General features: G+C 54.0%; 3 protein-coding genes across 13 annotated transcripts; 1 reads left to right on the forward strand and 2 right to left on the reverse strand.

Annotated features, from left to right (window-relative positions):
- Positions 316–9,891, reverse strand: PRRG3 (proline rich and Gla domain 3). Of its 11 annotated transcripts, none has more exons than XM_021406169.1 (6): positions 9,817–9,891; positions 6,621–6,662; positions 5,809–5,978; positions 4,717–4,901; positions 3,136–3,296; positions 316–2,585 (listed from the first exon to the last, which is right to left on the reverse strand). In XM_021406169.1, the coding sequence occupies exons 5-6, from the start codon at positions 3,193–3,195 to the stop codon at positions 2,049–2,051; spliced, it is 597 nt and encodes a 198-aa protein (XP_021261844.1). In that variant the 5' UTR covers positions 3,196–3,296; positions 4,717–4,901; positions 5,809–5,978; positions 6,621–6,662; positions 9,817–9,891; the 3' UTR covers positions 316–2,048. The 11 variants fall into 11 exon arrangements, 9 of the variants coding, with proteins under 9 accessions (XP_021261844.1, XP_021261843.1, XP_021261842.1 ...); XM_021406168.1 differs by having other exon boundaries at positions 5,809–5,987; XM_021406167.1 differs by having other exon boundaries at positions 5,809–6,322.
- LOC110403336 (protein ripply1-like) lies at positions 10,173–11,513 on the reverse strand. The gene is made up of 3 exons (XM_021406451.1): positions 11,412–11,513; positions 10,701–10,861; positions 10,173–10,630 (listed from the first exon to the last, which is right to left on the reverse strand). The coding sequence occupies exons 1-3, from the start codon at positions 11,511–11,513 to the stop codon at positions 10,411–10,413; spliced, it is 483 nt and encodes a 160-aa protein (XP_021262126.1). The 3' UTR covers positions 10,173–10,410.
- On the forward strand, positions 10,787–16,901 carry CLDN2 (claudin 2). The gene is made up of 2 exons (XM_021406526.1): positions 10,787–13,977; positions 15,129–16,901. Exon 2 carries the CDS (start codon positions 15,267–15,269, stop codon positions 15,948–15,950), a length of 684 nt encoding a protein of 227 aa, XP_021262201.1. The 5' UTR covers positions 10,787–13,977; positions 15,129–15,266; the 3' UTR covers positions 15,951–16,901.

Consider the following 24,484-nt stretch of genomic DNA (forward strand, 5'->3'; position numbering starts at 1 on the left):
GGGATGAATGACGGTTTTAAAAGCTTCTGAATGGGGACGGAGTCCAAGGCCTTACCATAAAATCCAGTTTTGAAAGGGCTTAAAATAAATCTCGCGCTGCCCTAGTCTTGCTATTTAAAGGGGATTATCTAAGAGGAATGCCGAGACGAGCTGTGTGCCCAAATCCCCTCCCAGCCGCCAGGAAATCCCTCACACTCGCATACCAGCCGGGCTCATAGGACCTCCTCAGTTCTTAGCATGCCCAGCCATGTGGGGTGCGGTGCCCCATCCCACATCCCTCTCCCAGCAGTTTGGGAAAAAGCCACCCTGTGCCGCTCAGAGAGTGAGGGTTTTTTAATAAATACCTTTTTTTTTGCACAGAAATATACCAAGTTTTACAGAATACAAACCGCAAAGGTAATGACCGCGCACCAAAGACAGAGGATCCAAGAGCGCCCTCTGATTCCCTCCGGTCTTTTCCAGCTCTGACCCCCGAGCTCGGTGCCAGGTCGTCCCATCACCCGCATTTACTAAGGCCGAAAGGCAGAGTGAAGGCCTGGGAAGGGACGGACAAGGTGCCGGCAGCTGCAGGCCCCAAGGGCTTGTACCCTGCCCCAGGGACAGCTATGCTGGGCAAACCTCAGCTCCGGGCTGAGAGCATCACTGGGACGGAGCAGGACAGCGGGGCGTGGGCAGCCTGCGGATACACCACAGCCTTATGGTGCTGGTGGAGACCGGTGCTGGGGTGAATGCCACAGGGGGGCAGTGCTACAAGGTTCTGGGGTGGTCCTGGGGGCTGGTGAGAACCCCCTTATAGCCCACCAGACATGACTGGGAAAGGACAGCCCCATCGCATGGACCCTAGAAGTGGCTGCCTAGGAAAAGGGGACACGCTGGTCCCACGGCAAAGCACGTGCTCAGCTCTGCCCTGGCTCCAAGAGCAGGACTCAGCTCTGCTCCCGTCCCACCAGCATCCCCAGCTGCCAGGGCCTGGTTGGTGGCACAATCACTGCTTGCCTCTGCAGCCATCTCTGCCAGCAGGCCCTCCTCACCATGGCCGTGGCCATGTGCTCTGCCCACCAGAGGGGCCTGGAGGACAAGAGCCCTGAGAAGAGGGCCAGGACGGAGAGGTTAGGGGAAGGCAGAAGGGAGGTTTGGCACATCTGCAGACTCCCTGTGCCCGCATCCCACATCTGGGGAGAGCACCAGACAGGTGGGGCAGGAACCTGCAGGAAGGAGGCACATCTCCACTGCTTAAAGCCATGCAGCCATCTTGGTGGTTCCAAAGCAACTTACCTCACGTACAAGACCACCACAAACCTTTCTCCCTTTCCAAAGGGCTCTAGATCACAAAGCACCTCCTTGACCAGTTCCTCCCCTTTCTCCCAACAACAAATATCACTGCAGGAGGGACTGGGCTCCCCAATCCCACCAGGCAGCAAATCCACACAAAGGAAGAATTTTCTCCCCAGTCACAAACCGTGGGGACAGAAACGAGAACCCCTCCTGCCACCTCACCTCCTCATCAGAGCACCAAGCACCAAATGGGAGACAGTGAGGACTGGGGTCTCAGCACATCACAAACCAGCCCCTGCTGATTTGGGTACGGAAGGGACCAACTCCAACACCAGCCCCACACGTGCCTCAGGTCGATGAGCCAGCGTGCACACAGGGTAAGGCTGAGCCCCAGGGAGGCAGTGAGGCTGTTTTAGTCATGGGAAATGTTATGTCTGAGGGGAAAGTGATGAAATCAAATGCACCATGGGGAAGGCCCCCGTGTTGAGCCAGGAACAAGCTGCTGCTCTGCTCTGGCTGCTGCAGCACTTATGTGAGCAGGGAGCAAGGAGAAGGGGACGGCTGGTCGAACCCAGAGCCATCCCCACATCCCACCCTCACCCTGCTTGGGGACGGCTGTTTTTTGGTAAGGAAGGTAAGGCTATTGTGTGATGGCACCAGCTTGTACAAGTGAGACAGGGAGATCAATGCCACCTGAACAAGGTTCTGGGGATGGCAAGGGGTGTGGGTGCACGAGCATGAGTGTGCGAAGAGGCAAAAGGGAGGCAGACCCTCTATTTGCCTGCAGTGGGAGCAGCAGCCACGATCTCCTCATACTTTGGTGGAGGGTCATTGTAGGAGATGCTGGTCTCTTCACCGCTGCTGCTCTCTGGGTGCCCTGTCACCTCCTCATAAGAAGGTGGAGGGGTGGCACTGGACAGTCTGGAGAGGACAGAGACCGAATGCTCTGGTGGACAGAGAGTACCATCTTGCTGGGGGGTGCCCCCTGCTCTGCTGTCTCCAGCCCCCCGGTTGCTTGCTTCTCGCTGATACTGAGTTTCCCCTTGGCTTTGTGACCGCTCGCGGTACACCATGACCCTGGGTAGGCTGCGTCCCGTTCGGCTGGCCAGGTAGCGGTTCTGGGCGTAGGAAGGGCGGTGACGGGTGGCCTTTTGCAGCTGGCACCTCCAGATGATGAAGAGGGCGATGACTATCAGAAGAGCCACTCCCAAGAGGGGCACCACCACATACATAGCGTCTGAGCGCTCGGTGCTGTGCCCAGGGTCCTTGACAGAGTATACAGAGTTGGTGTAGCCCTTCCAGAACTCCATCTGCAGCAGGAACAGAGAAGGAACTACCGTGCGCTCGTGCATGGGACAAGCAGCCCCTAACCATCACATGCAATAAACACTGCTGTCCCCAAGCCCACAGAAGAGGCCTTTTCCAGTTGCCTTGCAGCACCCTCACCAGGGCTGAGAGCTGCTCTGCTAGTACCTGAACCAACTATGGGACCCAGCAAAAAAAGATGATGGGAGCAAACCTCAACAGCAGCCACCAGCCCCTACATCAAGCAGGAAGAAATACAGCCCACATCAATACCCGCCTGGAGATATGGGGACAGCAGTATAAATCTCTTATACATGCCAGGGGAGTGCCAGTTCAACCTGCAGCTGTGCAGGGTGTCCCAGCAATGACAAGGAGAGAGCATTGCCTAAGAAGGGAAAACCATGCTGGAAAGTGAGGCTACAGCATGCTGCCTGTGGGCTGAAGAGAACAGAGGGAACAGGAGAGGCCATTCTCACTGTGCTTTTCTCTACCCACGGCATGCTAAGGTGTAAGTGCCTCACACATCCGCTGAGGAGCACGGTGGGACAAACTCACTGTCTTCTCCTTGTTCTCGAACACTTCCTTGACCTCCTCATAACTGCAGACCTCCTCCATGCACTCCCGCTCGATGGTGCCCTGCCGAATCTCCTCCAGGAAGCCGTTGGCTCGGGGAAAGCGCTTCAGGATTGAGTGGGCATTCCTGGCCCCCAAGAACACTGCAACACACAAGGCACAGATGCTGAACAGCGACAAACCCACACCTGGCCTCTGTACAGCCAGGTTTTCCCCCCTGTTTTTGGTGAAACAGGCATCCCAAACACCAAATCGCCCATGGCTAGTTTAGTTAGCACAGCAATTTGCACACAGTGGGGAGTAAGGCTTTTGGGGTCTGCCCAGAGACATGCAGCACCAGCAACATCCTTCCAACAGGACTGGCTACTACATACCCAGAAAGTGGCAGCTTCAGACCACACAGGACAGCTCCAACAGACTTGTTTTTAACCTTCTGCCCTTGATGGGATTTCACCTTAGTGCCCCTTTGCTACAGGGCAACTAAATCAGAAAGAGGACCCAGGGCCAGGCAGAGGCTCCCTGGGGAAAAGGGAGCTCCTAGAACAGGGACACTGACCCCCAGTTAGCACAGGAGAGGCGAGACGCTGTCCAGAAAGCAACAATGCACACAGACCATGACCCTCCCAGGATACAAACATCCCACACACATTTCACAAGGCAGCCCTTCTGTAGTGCAGCTGAACACATTCAACTGTAGGTTGATACTGATTCTTCCCACCCAGCCAATCTCACTGCGCCCTTTGAGTAAGATGATTCAGTTCAGCTGGCTGATCTACAGAAGCCTGTTTACCTCTTTCACCCTCAGGCTCAGTCTTCCCATGGATCAACCAGATGAACCAATTCACACTGCAGCAACAAGAACAGATGCAGGACAAGGAGGTAAGGGGACTGCCAGAGTCTCCCATTAGACCAACTTGGATATAACAGAAAAGGATGCTTAGTAAATGATCAAACGTAACATTCAGTAGCAGCCTGACACTGGGGAGGTCAGTATGTTTCCTTCAGCTTTACTTTCCATTTATCCTGCTCCTAAAATAATATTGCAAGGTATTTTTGAGAATACTCACAAGTGTCAAGGCAGGGGAAAGATCACACTGTAAGAAACTACTACAGTGCTATGCCACTTCGTGCTTGGAGGTATTGTGCTCTTTATGTGCTGTGTAGGTGCACGTCCCCCTAGTGATTTATTAATGGCTTGCTTCAGTGAGAGAGTTTGCAGAGGGCTGAACCACTGAGGTGTGAATGAAGAACAGCATGAATGATGTGAGTCAGAGACTTTCCCTTCAGAATCAGCTTTATTATGCAAACATATCTTTTTTTTTTTTCCTTAAATAACAAGGATAACCAAAAAAAGCATCTTCAAGAGGCACAGAAGGCATAATGCTGGAGGGCAGGGATCAGCTTGCCTTGGCTTTCCCAGTCAAGGAGGGCTGTCCTGGCTGAAGATGAAGCAGGGTGGCAGGCTGGCTTTCTCCTGACCCTTTCCAGAATTGGATGAAATTTCACAAAGGCACCATCCATTCTGCAAACGTCCCATCTTTCGCTGGAGAAATCTGGCCTTACCTCCTTGGCTTCCTGCCTTGATCAAGCTGCGTTATTAACTCTCCCCTCCTCAGCACTTGAGCCTGAGACTCTTTCCATCTTCCTCAGCACACCTTGGAGCAAAAAGCTTAGCTGCAGATCTCACTTGCAAAGTTTTCCATCCCTGCAGATACCAGTCACTTGACCCTGCTTTGCTGAACTTGTCACTGTGATGGAAATAAAAACAGACATGCACGCAGGTATCACAAACAACGCCTCTGTTGAAAACATGCTGTGATAGAGGCATGTGCCTCTTCCCCTAGAAAATCTCACCCAGGGACCTAGAAATAACAGGAGGGTGGAAACTAAGTCACTGATCCCTCCCCTGTTTAACATGGAAAGCACAAACAGTTCCCACATGCATGGGAATCAGGACAGGAAAACCAGTGGCCTTCAGGAAACAAGAGCCTTGTAAACTCTTCTCTCTGACTTGGGATCCTCAACTCACAGGAAGAGCTGACAGCTGAGCAGGAGCTGTCTCCAAACCACAAGACATAGGGAAGACTCTTCAAATCCCAGCAGTGTCTGTACTGACTCCTCTTGCCTCTCCAAGTCTCCCCACACCAGTTGGAGCACCAGTGCACAGGAAAGATTAGAGCTTTAGGCTGGGGGAGCAGGAATTCACTGCCATCCCTGCTAAGTTTCCTAAGGTGCTGCTGGCCCCTGGCGGTAGGCAGGCTTGGCCATACCTCTACCCAGGGCTGTCCTGCCTGAATGACACATGGCTGTGTCTGGAAAGGGGCAGCCAGGGCTGCAGTTTTGGGGAAGCACACGCAGGTGAACACGCTGACCACCACAAACCACTCCTGTAAGTCACAGCCTTCAGGGTTAGCACGACAGGAATTGCTTGGCAGGGGGCATTGCCACCACAAGGGACAGCTCCCACAAGCAGCAAGTGCTACTAAGTCAGCACTTAAGGTCTGCGAGGGAGAAAAGGTGCAGGAAGTCAGGGCAACAACTGGGTACCCTCCTCATTTACACAAGATTTAAAAATACATTTTGTGGCAGAATCTGCCTGGAGATCTCCGCTCCCTCCCCTACTTAACATAGTACAGATAACAAAAGGAGGCATACCTGTCATGCCTGGAGTCCTCCTCCTGTCCAGCTTGGCTGCTGCCTCTGCCTTCACAGCTGGCTCTGGTGACACCCTCAGCAGATCCCGAGACATCAGCCAGATCACTAGCATCTTCCTGTTCACAACCACTGTCCTCCTAGAGTTCCCACTGCACTGCTGCATGCAGCCTCTGTGGAGGCTGCCCAGATGAGTGAGGACAGAGGGTTGTGTCCAGCCCTTCACAGACCACATGCTGTTTTGTACCCTGCACCCTCATTGTTCTCAGCCCAGCTTTTGCCAGGCCGGTCCTCACAGCTGCTGGCACCAAACTGCCACATGTGCTGGGCACTCACTCTTTCAGACACCAAGATGCAGCGTGCTCCAGCAGGGCTGTGTTACATCACAAGCTCCTGCCAGGAGCAGAGAGTCACAGCGTCCCAGGCAACATGGGCTGCAGGACAGCACAGTCTGAATTATGGGCCACCTTTCTGGGGAGCACCATGGCTGGGAGATCTTGGTGCAGACCAGCAATGCCTGTAAAGGAGTCAGTCAGTCCAAAAAGCCTCAGGGAGGCTTTGTGCAACAAGCCTCATAGAAATAAAGGCAGTCCTGGAGAGGTTTGCCCTTCAATACCTCCCACCTTGCACAGCGGAGAGAGGCACAAGGCAGGCTGGACCTCAGACCATGTTCAGGGATAAGAGTCAAGGGATAAGAGGCATCCAACCCTCCCCGAAAATACAGGTGCCTCTTGCTTGTAAGGCATCTGCAAAACATTCCCCCACTGCAGATGTAGAGGTGGTAGTGGTGCTGGAGGAGAACAGGGAACACTTACTTGCCATGCCGCCTCACTCAGTTGCGGGGGACTCCCACCTACCTGCAGGAAGAAAACAGGAGAGTCATCAACAGCTTCAATTTCATCCCAGCAGACACTAAAGCCCAAGCCCTCCACTATCCAGGGTCAGATTGATGCGGAAAGCAGGGTGCTATCTGTAAGACCCATGAAGCTGTCAGCCAAGTATTACCTCCCCTGAGAACCAGGGAATACTTGATCTCCCCACTCAGCACACGGCTGAGGGGGCCAGGGCACCCCCAGCCCTCAAGGCAGCCCATGTCACTGCACTCAGGGTCAGCAGTTCTCACCCCTAGCAGGGAGCTGTTTGGATGTGCCCCCTGGACAAGCAGGGCCAACAGGCCCAGCCTTGCAACCTGTTAAGCTCCCGACCTTTGAGTCTACAGAACTAAGAATGCTCAGAAAGTGACAGTTCCTCCGAGTGACGGAGACTCCAACACCTCCAGCAACACGAGCAAATGGGAGAGTCTACCAGTCATGGAATCGAGGCACACCCAATGAGGACATGTAGTTGGAGAGTGATCAACAATGCTCTGCTGGGCACAGAGCACACCTGGCACCAGAGCCTTCCTTTGCCTGGCACGCTTGCTACCATCAGCTGTCCAGGGCAGGTCCCTGCAGGAGCTGTGCTGCCCCAGGAGCCAAACAGACAAGATAAGTAGGAAGGAAAGAGGAAGATCAGGACATGGATGACTTGAGAGCTGGAAGCTGCTGGGAACAGACTGGTGCTCTTCCCTCCAAGATAGGATTGATGGATACAGGTAAAGCTATCAACTTGTTTTGCATCCACTTCTGCTAGATTGTTTTCTCCATTGCCATCAAGATGACTACTTAGCAGGAGAGAAAAGGACATGCACCTCCTAAAAGGTGTTCAGCAAAGCTCAGAGTAGCAGCTGTGCTCCCTGTATATGCAGAAAGTCAACTCTCCTGCTAGAAAAGCACCTTTTGCACTTCAAAAACAAAACCAAACCAAACCTCGCAACAGTGAAGCTCTGTAGAAGACAATACTATTATCTGCTTGCAGGAGGAATTTCACTCATTTATGTTCCATGTTTTGTCTTTTCACTGTGCTCAAGATCCCACAGATCAGACCATCCTGGCCAAACTCATCTCTCACCTTTCGTGGCACCTTGCTGTGACAAAACCACAACTCCATCAAAAGACCGAGCCAGTTCCCACAGGGATGTATTGTGGATGTAGGAGCAAAGGCAGTTTAGAAACAGCAGGAACTAAAATGAGCTGATCTAAGGTCCAGGACTGCAGATACTCAGAGTAATCCCCAAAGCGCTTCAATTAGCTCTCTGCTGGGGTGAGGTCAGTGGCAGCACAAAGCCATCCGCTGGGTCAGCAGCACTGGAAACACACTTCCCATTTCACACAATAGGCTGGAATCCAGGCACACAGCAGTGCTGGTGTATCGCCACATCAGGTGGTATCAGACCTCACCAACAAACACCTTCGCAGTAAAGCTAACGTCTCTCCCTGCCAAAATCAGGTTTTGCATGTTTTCTGAGGTTCCTGTACTAAAAGCAGCAAGAGACCGAGGACGCCTGGAGCCGTTTTCCATCAGCAAAGAGCAGTTTCTTTTAAACAGCCTGAGAAATTCTGCAACACCCAGCCTGGGATTTAAGCAGGACAGAGGGAAAGCAGCAGAACAATTACACATGACAGGTTTAGCTGTCTCACACTCCCTAGACCAGGCAGCCATCCACATTTCTCTTCACAAGGAACAGTGCACTTGATCTTGCTCCTCCAAACCACATTCCCAGCTCTGATCGGAGCTCACGGGCTGCGGGAGCTGCGCGTTCCCTTACAGGTTCTGCCAGCTGTGAGCAGACACTGACCTGATTTTGCTGCTGTCAGTTTTAATGAAGAAACTCAAACTCACAGCATCAAAGAACAGGCTGCATAGAAAACTTGCCCCAGCATCCACACAGCACACAAACTTTTTATCACTCATTATTGCAGGTGATGAGCATCAGACCTTCTCTACCTGATACATATGAGAAACTGAGTTGGAGAAATAAACATGCTCAAGACTAGACTTGCCAGGATCCCAGGCTCCACGAAGCACGCTTTACATCCAGCAGCACAATGCAGGCATAAAAGTACAGTCATGATCAGTTTTACCATATTTAACTCTTTTCCCCAAACATCCGTGCCAATGCACCACCCAGTGTCAGAAACAAGAGACGGTTTATTCCAGCACAACAATAAGCCTGCTCTGCACAAGCCGACAAGCACAAGAGACGCCTGCCCGGATGCACGCCACAAGGGTGAGCAACACAGATGCTTATTTTTAATTTCTGCACGCAGATTCCTGACCGCCCCCAGGTGAGACGAGCGGGAGGGCTGGCAGCCGGCGAGCAGCACTCCCTGAGCACGCATCCACCCACACCGTATGAGAGATGCTGGAGGCTGACCCAGCCCCGTCCCCCCCGCTTCTGCCTCCTCTATAAATACCCCATCGACAGGAGGTTGCTACAGCAACAGCGAGGAGGCGCGAGGGATGCAGCGTGAATGCAAGGATGCTGCAGCCGCACATTTGCGTCTCCCCCGGGCTCCCCCCATCTCCGCCCCCGCTCCCGTCACTGATGCCAAAGGAGGAAATCGCGTTGGCAAAGCCTGGCGCGCGATCCCAGCCAGGGATCCACCGACACCGGCGCCGTGCCCCAGTAAGCGGGGAGCCCTCCGGCTCCCTCAACGCCGCTCAGCCACGGCTGCCAGCCACGGCGACGCTCTGTGCCAGGACCCACAGCGCGGGCGGCAGGCTGCACCGCTCCGCACGCCAGACCCCACGGGGCCCGAAGCCTCAGCCCACGGCGGCCCCCAGTGCGATGCTGCGGCCTGGCCCTGCGCCGCCCGGCCCCCTCCCGCCAAGCCCAGACCCCAGCTCCACTCGGTGCCCTCAGCTCCTGGCAGCGCCCCAGACAACGCGCCCCGCCCCAGCAGCGCCACGGGGATGCGCGGCCCCACAGCACCTCCCGCTCCCAGCGAGACCCGCCCTGCCCGCAGCCCCCCCCCAAGCCCATACACCGACCTCCGGCCCCGGCATCTTTCTTCCCCTCCCAACAGCCTGAACGCCACGGCCCGAAGCACTCCCCATAGCCCCAAACCCCAGTGCCCCACATCACTCTGAGTGCCGCCCCCCGCCCGCCTCACGCCGCCCCACCCGTACCTCATGGCGGCCTCGCACCCCACCGCAGCCGCTCCCTCCCGCCGACGGTCAGGAAGGGGAAAGCTCCGCCCCCAGCCCGCCCCCCGGCCAATCGCATCCCGCCGCAGCCAGCACGCCTCGCCTCCTCCTCCCGCCTCTACAATAGGGAGCGCGGAGCGGAGGAGAGGGCGGGCCTACGAGTTCTTTCCCCAATCAAACATGGACTGCATGAGCGCGCAGCCAATGGGAGAGTGCGATGCGGCCGCAAAGGCTGCTGGGAGTAGTAGTCCCACGCCCGTTGCGGCGCAGCGCTTCGTGCTGCGGGCGGCGCTGCGGGGCCGCGAGCGGGGATCAAGTCGCCGCTTGCGGGCGGCCCCGTCCCGTCCCGTCCCGTGCACCGCGGAGGCCATCAGAGTTTCAACGCTTTATTTCTCCGGAAACCATCTGCCAACCCCGCTGGGCCTTCTGCCCGCTCCACGGGGCTGGGCCCTCCACCGCGCTCAGCGTCACAGCTGCTCGGGCTGCCGGACCCGGCTCACGCTGCCCCGCGGCACGACGGCCCCGCACTGCCCAGGGCCTCGGTCATCCTCCATCCCAGTGCCACGTGCGCTGCCCTCAGGCCGGCCGGGGGGAGCCTGCCCCTACCGCGGGCACGGCACCTCCAGCCTCGCCTTCGTTCCCCTCATCGCCATCCTCATCATCCTCTTCAGCCTCATCCCCCTCACTGTCCGAGTCATCGTAAAGGCAGAGCGTGGCCTGCACCGGGAAGTTCTCCAGCAGCTTCTCCCCCACGCTGTACAGATAGTCAAAACACCTGGATTTGGGCCACAGGAGCCTGTTGGGGAGAATCACCATGAGGGCCTGCCTGTCCCAGCCCTGGGCATGGCACCGGCAGAGGGACGTACCTGACCGGGTGGCAGAACAGTGCTAGTGCTTTGTCAGGGCTGTGGTCTCCTGCAGCATCGAGGGGCTGAGCCTGCGGAGACAGAGCCGGTCTGGGACCTGCCCCGTGTCCCACTGCCCCCACTCCTACTCTGGTGGCAGTGGTACAGACCTCTCCCTTCTGTCATCAGGGAGTTACACCGCACCTCACATCCCCCGCACAGTGTCCCTGTGGGGCCAGACTGAATCCCACTTTTCCCCGCTCCTCTGCTGAATGGATTTAGTTCCCTGTGCTCCCGCAAAGGAAGCTGGCATCTAAACCCCACACAAGGGCTTTTTGCCAGTGTAATCTCCCCCACCGTGCCCACGCGTCCTGCTAACCCCCTGAGGAATGCCCGCCAGGCCGGGAACAGGCATCCCTTTCAGGCCCCACAGAGCAGCTGTGTTTGCTGCAGCTGGCACTGCCCCAGCAGGCTGTAGGCTCGGGATGTGGAGAGACGATGTCGGGGAATGTGGGTACCCGAAGCACCCCCTGCTCACCCTTTCTTGCAGCCATCCTCCTGCGGGCTTTGGGCAGGGTGTCAGGAGGCAGGCACCCTTGGGGACAGTGCCCTCTGCTCAGCCCTCACAAGGGGTAAAGGAGTCTGGGGCCAGAGGCTGGTTTTCTGCCAAACAGGGACCCCAACACTGCCAACAGAAAAAAAGTGGGCCCCAGCAGGAAGAAAAAAACTTACAGTGTCCATCTGCTCCCTCTGCCGCCTGGTCGTGTACTCCTCCTGGGGCAGCCACGGTCTCCAGAGTGGCTTGGGACTGGGGGAGGACAGCAGGATGAGCATGATGGCCACCCTAGCTTTTTTACCCCCACTTGCCTTGCTCGCCCACACCCCAGCCACCCACCCCAACCTTGCCAGCATGGCTCGGCCTCTGCCCTGGTGCCAGGCACATCCACCACCCCATTTATGCTCCCCTCCCTGCAGGAGCTCCCAGCTTTGCTTCCCAGGCTCTGCACCCACAGTGCTGGGATCGCGGGGTCTGCACCTAAACCGGGAGCAGCACAGCCTTCACCCAAACCCACCTGGAGCCTTCCCACCTAGTCATTGCTGCCCACACCGGCCCCCCCAGCCATGCTGCACCCAAAGTACCTTCCTCCCTGCTGCAGCCCCACATCTGGGCAAGCACCAGCTGTGGTCAGTGGGAGCCAGCGGAGAGGCAGGCAACATGCAGCAGCTTCCATGGTGGCAGCGGTGTCCCTTCCAAGGCTGCAGGCCCTTGGTGAGGATAGCTTTATATATAGCCCTGCCCTGGTCAGTGACTCACAAATTCTTTGTGGCAGGAGAGTGTGGGGCTGGGGGCTAAGGGGCAGCAGACCTCAGGGTGTGAAATTTGTCCCAGTTGTGTAAACAGAGGTCTGGGGGGGACTGGAAGCAGAGTGTTGTGGAAAAGCAAAACACAGAAGGGAAAAGTTAGACACCATTTGTGAGAAAGTCCCCAGGAGGGCTCAGGGCGGGGGGAGGAATAGGTTAGGGCAAAGACAATTAACAAGGATGATTAAGTGTGCTTAGTAGTCGTTTGCATAAGGGAGAAGGGATTTGGGGAAACGATCAGGAGTGCTGGGGCATCACAGTGGGCAGGGGATGTGATGGGCTGCAGCAGAAGCGAGCACATAGCAACCAGGAGGTGAGAGAAAAGATGCTCAAGAGAGGACAGGGGTGAAGATAGGTGCCAGGGGATTGCAGTGGTCCTGCTCAGGCACACATGTCCCTGCTCAGGTCCCCCAGGGAGGTTCCAGGTTCCATTCCTACAGCAGAGAGGTGCAAGGACTGTTGTATCCCCAAGGCTGGCTGCAGGACCAGTCCCAAAGTAAGCGGGACACAGACGCAAGGCAGCTTCTCCCCAAGCTTCAGCCTTGCAGGGCTGGACACAGCTGCAGTACGAATCTGGCAGCAAAGAGCAGTGGCAGTCTCTCTGCTGAGTTCACATAGCCCACCCAGAGCTGGCTGACCCCTCCTGGTGGAACAATTCAATATGATCTGCTAAGGAGATGTTCCTGCCCATGGCAGGGCAGTTGGATTAGATGATCTTTGAAGGTCCTTTCCAACCCAAATAATTTGATGATTCTATAATTTGCGGCTGCAGTGCTTGCCAGTGATCCCTGCCCACCTGTTTCTCCCTAGGCTTTTTGGGATGCAGGCAGTATCAGGAGGTGCAGGAAAGATTCTCAGTGGGAGGGTGCAAGGCTCATACCCCTGGCACCACTATGCATCCCACCCCCCATGCTGCTCCTGCCTGGGCACTAGAGGCGAGGTGCCAGTTGCAGGCAAGTCACCTCCTGATCCTGGGAGAGTTTCAGTTTGGGACAAGGAAAGAAAATAGCAAATGGTCCCTGTTGTAGCTCTGCCAGCAGTGTCCAAACATCGGCCAGGATCAGCTTGGCTCTGAGCACAATTTGTCACCAGGGGCCCTCCCTGCCCCTGTCCATCTGCAGCAGCCGGGGAGCGGGAGGGGGCACGGCACGAGCACAGCCCTCATTACCGTCCCCATTTGCTCCTCATTTGGGCCAGGAGTCTTACAATAACAAACCCTGCAGAGGACAAGCAAGGCTGAGGAGTTCAACCTGCTGGTGTTTTGCCGCCCTGCAATCCCAGCATACCGCCTGGCACGGACAGGATTCAGCACACAAGACAGAAATGCCGTGGTTGTCCATCTCTCAGGGTACTGGCGTGCTGCAGGACACCTTGCCAGCTTGCCCACTTCATTGCCCTATGTCCAGCTCGATCTCCAGCCACTCTTCTCCAGCACTGGCCAAGCCAGGTCCCAGAGGTTGCTGAACCCTGCAGAAGAAAAGTCCCCACTGTGCCCCTGCCAGCTGGGCATCACCACTGAGTGCAAAGGGCCCCGGGAGCCAGCACAGATGGAGGGCAAGGGAGGAATTTGGCTTCATCTCTGCAGCCAGTTTCCATCCTTGGCTCTGCTCCCTTCACTCCACCCCATCTCTTCTCACCGCCTTTCCTCCACACACCACTGCCCCCGCCCTAGCTTGGTATCCCAAGCCACTTAGGCAACCACCTACCCTGATAATTAATAGAAAACGAGCAAAACAAGGCATCCCAGCTCCCCAATCCTTCCTGACACCGAAAGGGTTTAATTCTGATCTGCAGTAAGCCTCCAGGCTGAGATTTGTGGATGGATTTTGCAAAGCCGACGTGAACCATTCGCAGTCCCTGATCCCCGGTCCTGACGAGCCTCTTCCTGTAGGACTGCAGCTGCCCTCGGTCCCGCACCACATCTCCAGCCATCTCTGTAAGTACACAGTCCCTTGCATGCCCCAGTTTGCCAGAACCCCAAACCTGGGTGTTAATTTTGTAGCAGCACCCCTAAGGTTGAGTGGCCGTATCTTGGTTTGCGCATGGGAAAGGAGACAAAAGTCAGGAAACTTTGATAGCGAACATTTGATGTTCCAAGGCCGGGGAAGGGGAACAGAGGCTCTGGGAGGGGTTGCACCCTCAGCCGGCAACTTTCCCAGGGCAAGAGGCCGCTGGCCAGGCAGTATGATATCTGTGTGGTTTGCTGTTTCGCAAGAACCACAGCAGGGGGAATTTTGAAACAAGGTGAAGGGAAAACAAACCGTCCTGTGTCTGCCAAATCCCTGTTGCCCACCCCAAGCCAGGGCAGAAAAAAACCCCATGGCACCAGCGCCCGCATGGGGAGCACACACTGAATCCCTGCACGCTGCACCTCGCTGCAGGAAAGAGTGCTCCCACAAGCTGGCATGGACTCACCATTAACAAACTGTGCCCAATGCATTGCTGTCCTTCGTGGACCTCCACCTCTCCCAGGGATGTAGGTGTCACTGTCACTTGCCATTCTTTCCTGTCATCATAACATGGGAAGGCTGATAGCTGTGATTCAGCCTCAAGAGAACGCATCCCTTTGCCCCATCCCTGCTGGAGTCTCCATGGGGTGGGTGGACAGCAGCAGATGCCTTAGGAAACCCCATTCCTCTGCTGAGGAAACCTCAGGGCCACCACTCTAAAGCACTTCCAGCAGTCCCAAACAAACAACATGCAGTCACAGTGTTTTGGCTTCTTTTTTGCCTTGAGACAGTGGAAGATAAAGATTAGCTGAGTTTGCAAAGGCAGCTGGAGGAGTGGTCAGCAGCAAAGGAATAATTCCGTTAAGCAGGACACAGGGTGGAGGAAGAGGTGGCTGAGGAGGCTTGCACCAGGAGACACCATGCAGTAGGAGATGGCACAGCAGAGACCTGCTGGGGACCAGCCAGCTCCCCATCCTGCCCTCAGCACAAGAGAGGGCTTTGGCAGCCTGCCTGGGCTGCGCTGTGCTGCCTCTTGAAGCCTGCCTGGGAAGATAACAGAGGTGAAAGGGTGCTTGGCGCTTCTCTGCAGGCTCGAGTCAATCGTTAATCAGGGAGGGATTGCTTTCCACTTTTGCAGGTAACCTCCCATCCCCCGGCTCCCCCCACACGCCCGTGCCCTCACAAAACCAGCACCCACAGAAGCAGGGTGAAGCTTCAGCACAGCGAGAGGCCATGGGAAGGTAAGCGTGCAGGAGAGGTGACACTCGGCCCAACCATGGTCTCTATGGGACTCCAGCTGGTGGGCTACATCGTGGCCTTCCTGGGATACATCGGCACGCTGACAACCACGCTGCTGCCCAACTGGAAGATCAGCTCCTACATTGGCTCAAGCATCGTGACGGCCGTGAGCTTCACCAAGGGGCTGTGGATGGAGTGTGCTACCTACAGCACAGGCATCACTCAGTGTGACATCTACAGCTCCCTGCTCAACCTGCCTCCCGACATCCAGGCAGCCCAGGCCCTGATGGTGAGCTCCTGTGCTGTCTCCTCCCTCGCTTGCCTTATGGCCGTGGTGGGCATGAGGTGCACCGTCTTCAATCAGGGCTCGCCGGCCAAGGACCGAGTGGCGGTGGTGGGTGGTGTGGTCTTCATTCTCGGGGGGCTGCTCTGCTTCATCCCACTGGTGTGGAACATCCACGTGGTGCTGCGAGATTTCCACAACCCCATCCTCCCCGACAGCACCAAATTCGAGATGGGGGAGGCTCTATACCTGGGCATCATTTCCTCTCTGCTCTCCCTCATCGGTGGCTCCATCCTCTGTGCCTCTTGCCCTCCTCGTGACCCATCGGGCCCCTACTCGCCCCAGCTCCTGAAGAGCAGGAGTCCCCAGCCCTCCATCAAACAGATGCAGAAGGCCAAGAGTGAGGTCAGCTCCTACAACCTGACGGGATATGTGTAGTGGCAGCAGAGCACCTGGTCAGCGCCTTTCCCAGCTCCCAAAACATCTGGGCTCGCACCGAGGGCACACAGTAAGAGGAGAGGACACAGCGGTGTCTCCCGCACTCGTATCTCTTGCTCACATGTGCGTGCTCGGGGGTCTTGACATATGACTGCTCAGATGTCCCAGCTGATGGTGAAGGACCCTGAATCCGGCTTCTGTTACCACTCTGGTGCCGTCAGTCTGCTGGAGCTGCCCTCGCAAGCCAGCTGGAAGCGCATCCACAGCCCCTGCATGGCAGCCTTGTCACGGCCAAACTCCAGCCTGCAGCCCACAGCCTGGCAAAGACAGTGAAGTTGTGCCCCTGGGGCTCACCTGGGGCTCTGGAGACATGGGGGGGATTAGGGCACCCACAGGGGCCCAGAATCATTGGGGGAGAGTGGGGGGATGGAGTACTGATTACAAGCTGATATCACAATAAATACGTGTTTCTAGATGGGCTGTGATTGAGCTTTCCTCTGGTACCACCGAGAACCCCAGCACCTCACCAGTGGCAAGGCAGGCAGATGCAGGGCCATGCACACCTGCCTGCTTCATCCATCCTGCAAAGGGAGCACCGTCCCTTGCTCTTGGCCATATAGGAGATGAAATAAAACACAGAGGGGTCTTGCAGGAGTGCTTAAGCCCGTGGGTCCCTGCAGGGGCAGGTTTGGGATGGGAGGGCAGGGCCAAATCTGCTCCTTGCAACACTTTAGCACCAGTGTGATACCCTGTGCAGCTGCAGCCCCAATAGCCTGCAAGGGTCTGCGTGGGGACTTCTGGTGGTGCTGAGCAAAGCCACTTGTGCCAGGGCAGGGGAGACAGAGGGAGGGTGCAAGGTGTCCATGGAGGAGCGAGCACTTTTTAACCCTTGGGCTACCTCCTTTGTCCCTTGGTACCACATCCCACTGTCGGATGTAAGATAACCCCTTTGCCCAGGGAATTTTGGTCCACCTGCCAGCCCCTTGTAAATCAATTTAGATTAGGTCCCAGAGAAGAGGGCACCGGGTTCCCCACTGAGATAGGTTCCCCACCTAGATGTTACCGTTAACCTTGCGTCAGTGAAACTGCATTTACCTCCAGGGCTAATGTTCCTGATAACAGTGTGAGTCACACTTTCTTCCTTCCTCACCAAGAAAGATGCTCATTATCAGGGACCATGGTGGATTTCAAGGCAAAGGCCATGCACCTGCTTTCCACAGCCAGGTGACAAAGCTGAATCACTCGCTGCTGCTCTGGGAAAGGAGAGGGCTGAGCTGATGGGGGCTGGTGTGCAGTGAAAGCAGGAGCCGCAGCCCATGGCCATACGAGCTGCCGTGCTCAGGCACTGCTTTTCATTCAAGGCTTTCAGCCGCTAGTGTTTTGCTCCTTGGCAGCTGATTCAGAGAGGAGGCAAGAAAATATTTGGCAAGAGACTTCCTGCTGGAGAGGAGGAGGAATGCTGGGCCCTCGCTCCTCGCTCCCACTCAGGGCTGACAGCGTGGCCTGTGTCTGCAGGCAGATGCTGGCTTAATTAAACATGGGTGCACTGGAAACACTCCAAATAGAGTTTTACCACTGCTGGGCTTATTAACACTATTGTTCAAGCAGCAGAAGGGAGGATTTCTGGCTCCTGCACTCCTTCCCTAGGGGGCAGCATGGGCAGGTGCAGCCAAAATGAATACCAGGATTGCCCTCGGTTTGGGCATGTGAGCACCAGGCCACAGTGCTGCTTTGAAGTGTGCTGACCCCAGGGAAGGTTTCTGGGGCCCAGAAGGTTTCTGGGGCCCAGCCCCACTGCAGGCCCTAGCTGCCCCACAGCCCACGGGTTTCTTTCTGGCCCATGCGATACTGGCCCTTTGTGCCAGGAAATTTTCTCCTGTCCAGTTTTTGTGGGTTCTATCCAAGCTGACTGCACCCATAGAAACTTGGCTCCAGGGAAGGGCAGGCTGGAAAAGATTTTCCTCTTCTAAGAGCAGGAGTGAAGACAGGGAAAATGAAGGACACCAGGTGCATGAATGCAGCAGCAGTTATCTGCCTCACGCAATAGTCAAGTTCCCCATTAGTGAGATAAGCCGGGTCCTTGAGGCCGGGCTGGATGCAGCCCAGCCCAGGGCCAGAGAGGACGGCAGTGATGATGAGGCCATGCCCTTGGGCAGCAGAGCCAGGCAGGCCAGGGTACAGGGTCAGCCCCACAGCTCCTCACCTGCACAGCAGGAGCAGGGAGGGCACAGAGGAGCGAGATCATCTGAGGGGACATGAACAGGAGGGGTGGGATGTTGTGCAGACAACGGGGTGGCCTTGCAGGAGCCCCTGACTTCAGGGCCAGGTGCTGGTGACTAATCCTCTGTTGTAAGGAGGGAACTTCCCCTCTTACTCCAGACAGTGCCTCAAATGAAGAAGGGGGGCAATAAAGGATTAACATACCCTTATCTTCAGAGGAGATAGTGGTGCTATAAATGCCCAGCACACAAACCTGCAGCCGCACCTGGGCCATGGACTGAGACCTGGAGGGACAGTTACAAAAACAGTGCTTCAGTCACACCAGTCTCTCCTGACCTCCTGGATCTAAGGATCTGGGAGTGTTGGTTGACACTTGGCTGCACGTGAGCTAGCCATGTGCCCAAGTAGCCAAAAAGGCCAATGGCATCCTGGCCTGTACCAGAAATAGTGCAGCCATCAGGAGCAGGAGCTGATTGCCCTCTGTACTCAGCTCTGCTGAGGCCCCACCTCAAGTGCTGTGTTCAGTTTTCAGCCCCTCGCTACAAGAAAGACATTAAGGCCTTAGAGCGTGTCCAGAGAAGGGCAGTGGAACTGTGAAGGGTCTGGAGCACAAGTCTTATGAGGAGTGGCTGAAGGAACTGGGATTGTTTGGTCTGGAGAAGAGGAGGATCAGAGGAGACCTTACTGCTCTCTACAACTGCTTGAAAGGAGGTTGTGGTGAGGTGGGGGTTGGCCTCTGCTCCCACATAATTAGTGATAGGATGGGAGGGAATGGCCTGAAGTTGCATCAGGGAAGGTTCAGATTGGATATTAGGAAAAATGTATTCCCCAAAAGACTGGTGAGGCACTGGAATTGGCTGCCCCAGGAGATGGCGGAGTCATCATCCCTGGAGGCATTCAAGAAACATGGAGATGTGGTACTTCGGGACGTGGTTTAGTGGACAGTATTGGTAGTAAGCGAACAGTTGGACTAGATGATCTTAGAGGTCTTTTCCAACCATAATGATTCTATGACTTCGTCAGAAGAGGAAGGACAAGTGCCCAGCACCAAGCCTGGCTGCTACCACTGCCCCAGTCAGCATGGAGATCCCTCCATCTTCTCTGGGAAACCCACAGAAAAAGGAGCAGGCCTGGATGGATCCCTCAGCTCCACATAGGCCTCCAGGCAAGCAGAGGTTAGTTATGTCTGTGTCATCCCACATCTTGTTCCCACCTAGGATCTGAAGCAGCAAATAATTCATGCAGACTCTTTAAGCAGCATCAGACCAGGTGATAAGAGAGGCCATCCCTGTGCAACCCAGGGAAGCACTCAGAGAGGAGGGGAGGGAGGGGAAGAAAATTCAGGCCAAGTTCCTGATGGGCTGAGGCACTTGGAAGCAGCCTCTGCATTCCTCTGCCTTCCTCCTTCCCCAGCTGCCTCCCATGCCATGCTGCAGCCTCAGCACAGCATGGACACAACTCTTCCTCTGGCATCAGTGGCACTCATTCCTCACTTCCAAAGGCTTCCCTGCCCTCCCCAAGCCATGGGGATGGCCCTGTTGGTGCCCAGCTCTTCTAGTGTTAATGGAACACCTTGCAGTGCAGGTGAGGGTTATCAAGAAACCAGCTCTTCCTCAGAAAACACCTTAATTTGGAAGAAAAGTCTGTCTACCACCTCAAGGCTTTCCATACTTCTCCTGGAAGCGGGCTGTTTAAAGGAGCTTTAAAGGATCTTTAAAGAAAAACATGAGAGAAATATTGCGGAACAAACTCCATGACACAGTGACACAGAGGGGAAATAGACCTTTGATAGAGATTGCTAGAAAGCACCTTCCTGGCTGGGGTTGAACAGCAGTTCAGAAATTTATCAGGTGAGCTATAAAACTTGTTTACCTTGGAAAATTACATATTAAATCTGTTAAGAGGTCACAGAGATTTGATCTTCAAGGCATTACATTAATGCCACAATTACATTTTTCCGTAATTTAAGTCTAATCTACACTACAGGAGCTCCAAGTTAACAATCTCAGCAAACCCAGCACCTTTGCAATCTGCAGTATCAAGAACGGTATCACCAGAGCCTACATCAACTGAGCCAGCAAATCAAGCTTTATCAGCAAGAAACATTTGTACAGAAGCATAAACAGAAGCTATACCAGGGAACTTTACAGAATTTTTGGTGAAAGCAGACATCTCCAGACAAAATCTCTCCTGGAGAGCTGGGAAAAGCCTAGAGAGTTGAGCAGAAGTTGTACTGCGCTCTGGGCAGCCCTGCTGCTGAGCTCTGGTTAATTGGCAGTTTGCTGCAAGGAGGAGATCAGGACCTAAAAGTCCTAAACACCTTTACATGAATGAACTGAGTTGCGATCATGCAAACCAGTTCACAGAGTCATCCCAAGCAAGCCTGTTGTCTCCACGCTCAGGTTACATGGGACACTTGAGAGCTGCAGTCGAGGGTCACCAACATTTTGGCAGCTGTAACCTGGTTTTGTACTTAGAAGATGCTGAGCCCAAGGCACAGCTGACCCCTCCAGGCTCTCAGCTGTGCACACAGCCCAGGGAGGCTTCAATGGCCATGGGACTGCTTCTTGTCTCTGCTTGGGATGTCAAAGGAAAGGTGTGATTTCATGAAGCTTTTCCCACCCCAGGGAACTAGTCTTTCCTTGAAGCAGGTGCCTTTTTTCACAGAACTTACAATAGCTTCTATTTCTGGGATGTCCAGCTGGCTAAAAAAGGCAAAAATGAGGACAAGACCCACGTCACAGAACAGCACAACAGCAAGGAACTTGCTTCCCAAGAAAGCCTCTCGCTAGGTACCCCAGGTCATCAGAGCAAAGTCCCACAACACCAGCTGCACCTGGCTGACACTCCCAAGATTGCTCCAACAGATGTATTTTCATTATCCAATTTTTTAGTCATTTCCGTTTAGGGGGGAAAAAGCCATGGAGACACCCAAGGAGCGTGCAGGCATTACAGAGCTAGGGCTCCGCAACCTTGATGCTCCCATACCCTTTGAGCTATTCCAGTATGGTTTTACTGGAAAGACTGCACTGCCCTTCACCTTTGGATTTTCCACTGACTGCAGCATAGGCCAGGCATCAAATCTGACAGAGCAGGGGGAAAAAAAGAGCTATTAATCTCTGATCAGCCCTATTTTCCCTGCTTTCAAGGACTTCCTCATTGGCCATCTAATGTTTTGAACTCGCCTTATTGTAATGGTGTTGCCAGATTGCAAAGCTGCTCTCTCCATCTGCATGCTAGCAGAGGCAGCAGGACTGTATCCCACCTCAGAGGGGAAGCCACAGATAAGACACAGCAGGTGGCAGAAGCAATTAACTCCTTGCTTTCAAAGTGAGGAGCACAGACACTGCAGGACCTGGGGGTTCCTCAACGCAGGTAACATCCCAGGGCATGCTCACATACAAGGGTCTTGCTTTGAGTTACAGCTTGCTCCCAAAAACTGAACTAGCCCCTCTCTCAGGTGTGCTTCAGAGATTTCCATCCCACATATGCCCCATGGGCTGATTCTGGTTTATAAGTCTGCAGGTGAAAATAGGTTAGTGTTACTGCACAGGTCACTAGCTTAGAGTCATTGAATCGCAGAATCCCTGGAGTTGGAAAAGACACTTAGAGGTCATCTGGTCCAACACCTTTGCATTGAGCAGGGACACCTACAGCTCAACCAGGTGCTCAGAGCCCTGTCCAGGCTGACCTTGGCTGTCTCCAGGAATGTCTCTAGGGCACCCACCACCTCTCTGGGCAACTTGTGCCAGTGCCTCCCCACCCTTATCATAAAAAAGTTTTTCCTTATATCCAATCTAAATTTCCCCTCTTTTAGTTTGAAACCATTTCCCGTGGGAAATCTCTGTAGAAGAGAGGGAAGCTGCCCACAGAACACAACGTGGAACTCCCAGCTGACTGGTGGGATGAAGCAAGCTGCACCTCTCACAGCAGCACAAGCCAAGGGGAAACAGCACTATCTTCCCTGGCACCTTGCACCTGCACAGGTCCCACTCAGGGCTGGAAGCAAGGGCAAGCCAGGCTGGGTTTCCCCACCAAGCCTTGCTGTGCTGCCTGCAGCCCCACAGCTTCACAGCATGGTACTGACAGGGAGGACCTGCAGAGCTCTGGGAGCTGGAAGCTCTGCCAAATGGCCTTATCTTTTAAGATGCTTTATTGACCTCCTTGCCTGCAATAAGTATTTACCTTCACTACACAACTTAATTCCCCCAAATGACTACAGCATCAAGCTTTTGGCACAGGCACTATTCACCGTGCTTTGAAAGATGCCTGAGAGAAGTGCCAAGTTTCAGAACCAGGTACTTTGATAGCAGCTTATCTACAAAGGAAAATAAATAGTTCTACTGTTTGCCAAGTTTTATTCATTTAGGAAATACTCCATCGCATAACTATTTTCTGCATTATTTCTTTACATTGAGCAAAAAAAAAAAAAAAAAAAAAGAAGACAAAAACAAATCAGCTCAAGAAATGTCAAAGACCCACATATTGCTGTAGGGAGTACATATTTTGCCTTGCTGGCAATGTGAGACAGAGAGGCGAGAGTATGACACCTGCTAACTGTTCGCAAGCTGTTAAACACTTCTGCAGGCTCACAGATCCCTGGCGATCGATGCTTGCATCAAAGCTGCCCTTTACTCACCACCTCCTCATTCAGAAAAGCTCATTCCTATCGCTAACACCCAAGTGTCTGCTTTCTGTACGTCATGTGTGCACGGCACCCATTCCCTGAGTGGTAGGAATGAAACAGGAGCAGCTTTGAGTTGTGTGGGCTCTGCCTCGGCTCTCAATGCAGCCAAGTTCCTGGGGACGAGATTCAGCTGTGCGTGACATGACTGACATTAGGGATGCCTGAAAATAATCTTATAAAGAAATAAGGTCAAGTAGTATTAGGGAGAAAGTTCAGATCCCAGAGCTAGATATTACGGGATGGAATAAAAAGAAGTGCAAAGAAAAGCAGCAGCCACTAAAATTACTAGCTAACGCATGTGAAGACTAAGCTTGAATGTGTGGATGCTGCCTGCTTCAGCAGCAGCTTTGGAGAAGAAAATAAGGCTGTCATATGCCATACCCAGGGCAGAGGATTCAAAGGATGACTAGCTTATGGGATAGAACTTCCTAGCATGGCCAGAAACATAGCTGCTCCCCAAGGCTCTGCAACATTCATGCAAGCCTCTCTAACACTGTGAAAGGAAACTTCAGTTCATGGAGATATCCTGGTGCAGATTCAATATCCTGAACAGCTCTATTGAAAATGAAATGCCATGAGGGTACTGCCCTATAGTTTGAGGATCAGCTGACAAGCTTTAAAAAAAAAAAAAAAAAGAAAAGAAAGAAAAAAAAAGAGGAAAAACAAACAAACACGAGTGGAGATAAGAAACGCTACATTCAAACCATGAATGGAGGGAGATAAGGGAGCTACCTTCAAACTCCAGTGTTACCACCTAAAGTACTAACCTGAAAACACACTAGGCAGCACAATCTGGAAATGTCAAGAGTGCTCACAGAAGCGGATCTGAGATCTGGAAACACGAGCTAGAAACAAACCAGGATTCAGCCAGAAAGACAGGGAATCAAAAATTGTAGGCGCAGGTACAGTACCTACAGACTGTAGGAAAAAAAGGATGCCTGCATACACACAACCTTTCTATCTGCACTAGCAACAGTGAAAGTAAGCAGTGCAGTAATGCACACAAGTCCAGCCACAGGGGAAAAGGACACGGCAAAGTCCTTACCACGCAGGACTCTCTATCCACATAGCCATGTTGCTCAACCCTGACTTTCGGGCAACACACACGACACGACTGGTGACACCATCTAAGCCAGCAGTTTCTATCACGTGGTCTCGTGACTTTGCAGGATAAATGAAATGTTGAAGTCAAGTCAAAAGAGCAATGCTGTGTTGGCCACACACACCCTTGTCCTTCCACACCCAGGGAACGTGCTTCCGGAAGGATTGAGAATTCAAGAATTTGAGAGAGCGTTCTCAGATCTTTTAGTTTTATACTTGTAAGAAACCACATTTGATTCAGGAAACTTCTGAGCAAGAGATAAATACAGGCTTGAAGAGCATTGGCAAACCACCATGCATGCTTGCCCTTGTTAGTTTCTTCCCATGAGCCGTGCTGGAGGCAGGGCAGGGAGCTACAGCATCCCTACAGCCATGTGGCATGTGTGGCCTCTGACTGCTCTCAAAATCTCATGTTTTTCTAAATTCCCTGGTCAAAAGGGTGCTTATGCTGCTGACTATAAAAGAGCCTAAGAAAGCAGGCCTGGAAGAAAGGAGAAGCTGCCACGCAAGATAGCATCTGTGGAAA

Source organism: Numida meleagris, chromosome 8 (assembly GCF_002078875.1).
Source record: "Numida meleagris isolate 19003 breed g44 Domestic line chromosome 8, NumMel1.0, whole genome shotgun sequence".
NCBI lineage: Eukaryota > Metazoa > Chordata > Aves > Galliformes > Numididae > Numida > Numida meleagris.

Excerpts from the sequence above, each read along its gene's own strand:
- LOC110403336 (XM_021406451.1), bottom strand. The coding sequence starts at position 11,513 with ATGCTCATCCTGCTGTCCTCCCCCAGTCCCAAGCCACTCTGGAGACCG. Across the intron at positions 10,862-11,411 it reads AGAGGGAGCAGATGGACACT|CAGAAGGGAGAGGTCTGTAC; the intron begins GTAAGTTTTTTT and ends ACTCCCTGATGA. Across the intron at positions 10,631-10,700 it reads CTGTTCTGCCACCCGGTCAG|GCTCCTGTGGCCCAAATCCA; the intron begins GTACGTCCCTCT and ends TCTCCCCAACAG.
- PRRG3 (XM_021406163.1), bottom strand. The coding sequence starts at position 3,791 with ATGTTTGTATCCTGGGAGGGTCATGGTCTGTGTGCATTGTTGCTTTCT. Across the intron at positions 3,297-3,709 it reads CTCTCCTGTGCTAACTGGGG|TGTTCTTGGGGGCCAGGAAT; the intron begins GTCAGTGTCCCT and ends TGTGTGTTGCAG. Across the intron at positions 2,586-3,135 it reads TCGAGAACAAGGAGAAGACA|ATGGAGTTCTGGAAGGGCTA; the intron begins GTGAGTTTGTCC and ends TTCCTGCTGCAG.
- CLDN2 (XM_021406526.1), top strand. The coding sequence starts at position 15,267 with ATGGTCTCTATGGGACTCCAGCTGGTGGGCTACATCGTGGCCTTCCTG.